Source organism: Grus americana, chromosome 20 (assembly GCF_028858705.1).
Source record: "Grus americana isolate bGruAme1 chromosome 20, bGruAme1.mat, whole genome shotgun sequence".
In the NCBI taxonomy this organism is placed as follows: Eukaryota; Metazoa; Chordata; class Aves; order Gruiformes; family Gruidae; genus Grus; species Grus americana.
The window spans coordinates 6,078,249-6,085,061 of record NC_072871.1 but is presented as its reverse complement, the minus strand read 5'-3'; the positions used below and the strand labels follow the sequence as shown (position 1 = coordinate 6,085,061).

General features: G+C 45.9%; 1 protein-coding gene across 1 annotated transcript; it reads left to right on the top strand.

Annotated features, from left to right (window-relative positions):
* The first annotated feature begins 602 nt into the window (after positions 1 to 602).
* On the top strand, positions 603 to 6,583 carry ZDHHC12 (zinc finger DHHC-type palmitoyltransferase 12). Its single transcript, XM_054848715.1, has 5 exons — positions 603 to 900; positions 1,307 to 1,443; positions 2,389 to 2,475; positions 3,718 to 3,884; positions 4,500 to 6,583. The coding sequence occupies exons 1-5, from the start codon at positions 816 to 818 to the stop codon at positions 4,807 to 4,809; spliced, it is 786 nt and encodes a 261-aa protein (XP_054704690.1). The 5' UTR covers positions 603 to 815; the 3' UTR covers positions 4,810 to 6,583.
* Positions 6,584 to 6,813: the final 230 nt, after the last annotated feature.

Genomic DNA, 6,813 nt, shown 5'->3' with positions numbered 1-6,813 from the left:
ACATCTGAAGTTCGATCGAATCCCACCTCGGCAGCCTCCTACCAAAGTTATGTCAGACGTTTTACAAGCCCCATTTGCAGTAATGGGGCTAAGTGCGTTCAGCCAGGCACAACCTCTGCATTTCTAGAGGACGGAAATCAACAGATGAAATAATCAAATTGGCAAGACCAGATTTAACACACCACAGTGCGGCAACAGCACCCTGAACCCTCACCTTCCAACAACGCACCTCTGTAAGACCCCTTCTATTGCTTACATGTGCATTTAGCAGTATTTGCCTGGGGTGTAGAGGAGTTTTGCCAGCCACGCTGCCCTCGAGGGGCCCAGCCCTGTGGTCCCCACACCTGCTGAAATGAAACCCAGCTGATGGTGAAGGGCTGTGCGGGGGTCCGGGTGGGAGGACAAGCGGGAAGGAGGGCTGCAGGACAGCACATTTCTCCTGGAAAAGGCTCCCGAGGTGCAGGGCCAGCATGCAGGTCAAAATACAGGCAAGGAGTGTGAGGGGAAGAGAGGAGGCCCGCGGGCCGCAGCCAGGCTTCCCCCTACAACTGTAGGTGGGGGGAAGGAAACAGACCCCGGTTCCCACTCGGGGCGGGGGCGAGCCTGCAGTGTCAGCGCCCGGCCGGGCCCGGCCCGGCCCAGCCCTGCTGCGGGCCCTCAGCCCCCTCAGCAGGCCGGGGCACCTAAGGGGACAGCCCAAGGCCTCGCGGACGGCAGGAACGAGCCCCGCTTCTCCGCGGAGTCGCCACCCGCCGGGCAGGCCAGGCCCAGCCCCGCCTTCGGGCGCTGCCCGCCCTTCCGGGCCGGCGGGAGCCATGGGGGCCGGCAGGCTGTGGGTGAGGGCGGCGCACACGGCCCTCAGCGGGGGCTTAACACTGGGGCTCTTCCTGCACCGCACAGGTGAGGCGGGGCCGCCGCGTCCCTCCCTCGGCCCAGGCCGTGGGGGGCTCCCGCCCCAGGGAGGGGGCGGCCGAGCGCCGGGCCCGCCCCTGAGGAGAGGCGGCAACGGCCTCGGCTTGGGCTGTGCCGGCCCCCTGCGCCCGGCGGCGGGGGAAAATGCGGGTGCTCGCCGGCCTGCCCCGGCCTCTGGGCCCTCCGGGGGTGCCCTGAGGGCAGAGGGGGCTGTGGGGCGCCCGGTAGCCCCTTCCGTTACCTGCTTCTCCCCCCACACCCTCTCGCTGCCTGATTTCTCACTGTCCCCCTTCCTGTAGGTGCGGGAGCACTTTGTTAAGGCCAGAGAGAAAAATGCTAAACGCTTCACAAGGAACTACTGATTTTTTTTTTCTTTTGGGGGGGTACCTTTCAGATCTGCAAAAGCAAGAGGAGCGCGGAGAGCTGCTGCAGCCATTGATCTTCATCCTGCTGGTTTTGTGCTCTGTCCTGCTGTACTTTAAGGTGTCCCTCATGGATCCGGGTTTTGTTAAGTCTGAAGAGGAAGTAAAGGTATATCACTTCATGAATAGAAGAAAGTGCTGGGGCTATAAAATCAATAGGCTTATTTTCTTTTTCCCCACTCAGCTAGATAAGAACAATCTGAAACAGTTTCTGTTGCACTTGGCGTAAAGGAAACATACATAGACCAGGGGAGATCAGGCCTAAGTCTCCAATTCATATTCTGTAACTGCAGTAGGGTTCACAGACTAAGTGTAGTGTGTCTTTTACACCACGCTGCTGTTGTAAGTGCACTGTGCCAGTTGAGCATAAGTCCTCTCTTGCATCAGAGGCTGCAGTACCCTTTAGAATGTATACATGACCTATGTTTAAGTGGTACAAGTGCAAAAATCCAAATAGAATGGCAAGCTTGGAAGAAAGTGCTCTCTGCAGCCCTAATTATCAAGCTGTTGATAGATTTGTTGCCCTCTCAGAGGACATGTATGCAAACAAGTTACAGTGGAGTAAATAGAGATGCAAAGTTTCAGTAACTGAGATAGTCTACTCCAGGTCCACTACCTTACAGATTGTCTAGCACAAAAGCATTATCAATTTTAATCATCCATCCTTAATGTAAATGTTGGCTGTGTTATGAATAAGTAGCACTGTTTATCCTGAAAAGACAACATTATTGTGTTTGGAAGCAAAGTTTAACCTTGTTTAGTTTTGTCCCAAAGTGTAGCGCTGGGATCAGCGTGGCATCTTGTCCACAACTATTTCTGCCTCTGTGCAAACATTCTTTTGATGGTTACAGTAGCCTGTTCTCTCTCACTGTACCTTGACTGTCTGCAGCTTCTGTAGGAATTCCAAGGAATTATTTTGTTTAACCTTCCTAATGCTAGAGATAACCAGCACTGTGTAACTGTTACATAAAAGGATCTGGACAGCTCAGTCATGCCAAGACAGCAGCACACAAAAGGTCCTCAGTCACTCCCTTTTTTTTTTTTTTTTTTGTAGGCAGGCAAGAGTGAAGAACAAAGCATGGTGATACCCCAAGTTGCAAGTGATATTAAGATGCGGCGTTGTGGTTACTGCATGGTGAAGGTAGGCATTCATAACACGCTAGAAGAGAATGGTATGAGCAATTTGCAAGCTTAGATTTTTTTGGCAACGTCTTTGTTCAGCTGGTGTTGCTGGTGGTTGGTTTTCTGCTCTATCATTACTGCTTCCTGCTCAGTGGTTTGGAGGCATGGCAGATCGGATTAATTCTGTCATAGGGTCACCCTCCTGCTGAAAAACTCACAGAAGTCGTAAATACAACTAGCAAATTGAATTCAGACACAGTCCTGAATTGAAAAGTGATCCAAATGAATTGTGTAGTTAATGGTGTAGTAGTGATGGACATTGGCATGTATGCTAGTTTTCCATGCTGCCATGTCAGTCAGACCTTGCAGTATTGTCAAAAAGGTTATTTCGAAGATATCTTGATAGAGATTCAGAAAAGCAGTTAAGCATGACATACAAGAACTGCTGGGAGCTTGTTTGGAGGCCTAAAACCAACAAAACATTAGCCTGAGTTGTAAAAGATAGCATGAAGGAAAAATTAGAGTAATTAAATTAGCTCTTAAAACAGTTTGCCTTAAGCCTAAAAGTGCCTGTTTTCAGAGCGATCCTTATCCATTTAATAAAAATCAAGCATTATCCCATCTTCCATAAATTCCTGAAGAATATCTACCAGGAGAAGGGAGCTTATTGCAAGAGGAAAAGCTGGCAAAACATATATACACTTTAGGGAACAAATCCTAGGAGGTACACTCATACTACTTTCCTCAGCCAGATCTTTCATCTTCTCTGTTCCTGGTACTTGAGCTGCTTTCCTGTGCAAGTGTCTTGTATTCACATGGAAGCAGAGGCACTTCCCTCCTCGGGAAGTGTGCAGTGTGTCCTGTAAACACATCCCATCCCTGCACACTTTCCTCAATAGCTGTGGTCCTAGTTTTTCACCTCAACACTCTGCTCATGCTTCCCTTAATAGAAGAGACTGGCTCTATCTCCCTGCTTTGCACACTGGACTTCCTATAAATAGGTAAATAAAGAAAATTTATAGATAGAAGTATGTGGGAGAGTCACTTAACATGAATCTCACTCATCTGGAGCTGAACGAGGGGAATCATGATCTCCTTTAGTTGTCTTAGCAATGTTTAAGTTGTGCTGTTATCTCAAACTGAAGTGCTTTTGGGACAGTGCTGCTGTGGAAGAAGATGATACTGCACAATGTTCTCTTCTACCAAGAAGGGAGTTGAACCCATGAGCTATTGCCACTGGGTGTTTTGTTTTGTTTTGCAGCAACCAATGCGAGCCAAGCACTGCCAGCTGTGCCAGCACTGCGTACGGCGTTACGACCATCACTGCCCCTGGATTGAGAACTGCATAGGAGAAAAGAATCACCCCTTCTTCATCATCTACTTGAGTGTGCAGCTTGTAGTTCTGCTGTGGGGAGGTCACGTTGCTTGGTAAGGCCTGGAGTCAGCACTTTGGCTTCTGAGATTGCAAAAAGTTTTGGTGCTCTGAGAGCCCCACTGAAGGGTTTATGTATAACAGCAGTGACTGGATTGGCTTTGGGTTGGCTTTATCTTCACCCTCTTTCGCATCCTGGAGATCAGCTCTTCTGAGCCCCCTCATCTGCTGAGGAACAACGCAGCTGATCAATCATTGAGCAGAATCTGATAGTTCGGGTTTCATTGTTCATCTTTGTTTTAAGCTTAAATTAACAGAATTAACAACAGTACAAAAGCTAACTAATTTTGCTTCAGTTACTGTAATACGATCTTTGCAAATTTAAGTACTGGAAACTCCAGTGGGGTTTCAGCTGTACGCCTGTTCAGGAGAGGAGTTAACTGAAGATGATTGTCTCTCTCAGCTGTCAGGGGAACCAGCATTTTTTAAACTTAGAATTTAAGTCACTACTGGTGCAGTCTCTTAAGAGAGTTTGTAGTATATTGACTCTCTGTAGTAAATGATTACCTGAATCTCACTAGTTATGAATCAAATGTGCCATCAAGTTTTCTTGGTTTATGTAACTAGTTCTACATCTTTAACTGTGAGTTTATTTCTTTTTGAATTGACAGGTCAGGCCTCTACTTTGAACAGTCCTGGGACTGGCTGCAGCACAACATTTTCCTCCTCGTGTCCTTCCTCCTGATAGTCATATTCACCATTGTTGTCCTGCTGCTTCTTATTTCACACCTGTATCTGATCTCATGCAACACCACCACCTGGGAATTTATGTCACATCATCGCATCTCCTACCTGCGACACTCTGAGTTGGAGAATCCCTTTGACCAAGGGGTAGTCCTCAATCTCTGGAGATTCTTCTGTTCATGCCACCTCACTGCATGGGAGAAAATCTATTTTCACAGGAACAATGAGCCCGTCTAGTCACAGTAGTACCTACCTGCTAGAGTGCCAATACAGCTGCAGGTTGCTGGGTAAAGCTTTGCTAATGCAATTGCTGCTGTTTCCTTGCACGGAACTTTACTACATTGTGAACTACGCAACCTGTTCCACAGCCTGTTCATCCTGCAAATTACATTTCAAGGATAGTCAGGGTTATTTTTTATATATGAATAACATTGTTAAAGGGGAAACACTGGTTCTGGGAAGGCCAGCAGGGCCGATTTCCGGGCTGAGCAAAGGTAGCTCTCCAAATTTACTTCCTTTTGTTAACTGCATACACACCTCTCCAGAAGAGATGCAAGACTAGTGTGAGCATCCATGTTCACTTCTCTTCCCCAAAGTTTCCCTCTCTTTTTGCTGCTAGGGAAAAGCAGCTATTACAGCCAGAATCAATATAATTCCTGTGGCCTTTCTTCCCTGTAGTTCTCACTGTGAGAACCACAGTGCCTTTTGTAAGTGGTGTGGGGCACATAATAGAAATATTTGCATAAATATTTGGACAGTCAAAAGCAAATTTCATTTTGACCAAATGCCTCAACTTCATGCTTTTCCCAAAGATTTGAGGCTTAATAATCTGCATGAGAAACAGCTGTAAGGCACCAAATTCAGCATATGAGAGAATTACCCTGTACTTTGTGATGCCCTGACCAGCTTTCTAACAGTTTTTTCGTTAATTTGATGGTGCTGTTAACAATTCACAGACTAGTTTGAATGTAGTCAGCAAAGAATGATACCATCCACTTTTCTTTGGACAGAAAAGTAACACTTGCCTACTGAATTATTTCTGCAGATAGCTTCACGCTCAGGCCTTTCCTGTAGCTTGTGGGGAGAGAATCAGTAGCAGAGGTGGGTACTTCTTGTCTAGCTCAAGTAACACTGTTGGTAATATTACTACCTCAACATGCTAGTAAAATTTTATTAAAAGAATACCAAATTTCAATGCAAGAGGAAAGAGTCTACGTCCTGTTTGTTTCATTGAGATTAGGGGGTGCTGATAACTTTCTAGGATAGTAGCAAGCTTACTTGTTTTCCATTATAATAAAAGGTTATTCTTCAAGTTTCCATGAGGAACTAAAAGGAAGTTTGGGATGACCAATTTTAGCTTTAAAAACAGAAAAGGCTGTGATGTGAGTTTTAGTCCTGATCCTTTTCTGTCAAAAAAAAAAAACAAACCAAAACCAACAATAACAGCACCACAACACAACCTTAGTTAAAATTATTTTGTGCCTTGATTGCCTTGGCTCAGGAATTAACACCAGCTCAAGAGCACATCTGGCAAGCTGGTAGGATGCACACAGGGTTTAAAAGTTGATGAGTACTCCTGAAAGAACAGTGTAGTCACTAATACAGCACCATAGTCCAAAAGCAGTTTAAAAACAGCAGAAGGATCCCTTTTTTGACCAACTCCAGCATATGTAATCTGTGTCCAGTCTGGATTCTACCAAGAAACGCCTATCAGAAGGATATCAGAACACTAAGAATTGTTTTCATAACAATGGCATAACATCCAGAAAGGATTCCTATGGCTGTTTGTGTCACTGTGGTGCCTGCCTGGCATATGGCTCATCTGCCACTTAGCAATTTCTGCTTCTTCAGGTATCAGTCAAATAAAAATTTGTCAGCAGGTTTTACAGCTCAAAACACACAGTTTTGTTTTGTTGGGAATTCTTTTTTAAATGCACCAGGATGGTAGTTTACAGTCTTTTTACTTTACTATAAACTGTAAATTAAAATATTAAATGTGCCTTTTTTGGTTCTTTATGCCTCTCTCTTTGAACCCAAGTTCTAGGTTTCACCTGTGCTAACAATCCACTGTGCTGCTTACCACTTTACAGAGGCCTTGACCTTAAGAAAAGTCAGAAATCACACTGTAGGGGCCAACAGCAAGCCAACCATTGCTATTCAAATGCAGGTGAGGAAAACATAGCCTGCTTTAAACAGGCCATTGCGCTGCAAGGCAGAGCAGGAGGTTGAAGGGATATTTGT

Excerpts from the sequence above, each read along its gene's own strand:
- ZDHHC12 (XM_054848715.1), top strand. The coding sequence starts at position 816 with ATGGGGGCCGGCAGGCTGTGGGTGAGGGCGGCGCACACGGCCCTCAGC. Across the intron at positions 2,476-3,717 it reads GTGGTTACTGCATGGTGAAG|CAACCAATGCGAGCCAAGCA; the intron begins GTAGGCATTCAT and ends TTTGTTTTGCAG. Across the intron at positions 3,885-4,499 it reads TGGGGAGGTCACGTTGCTTG|GTCAGGCCTCTACTTTGAAC; the intron begins GTAAGGCCTGGA and ends TTGAATTGACAG.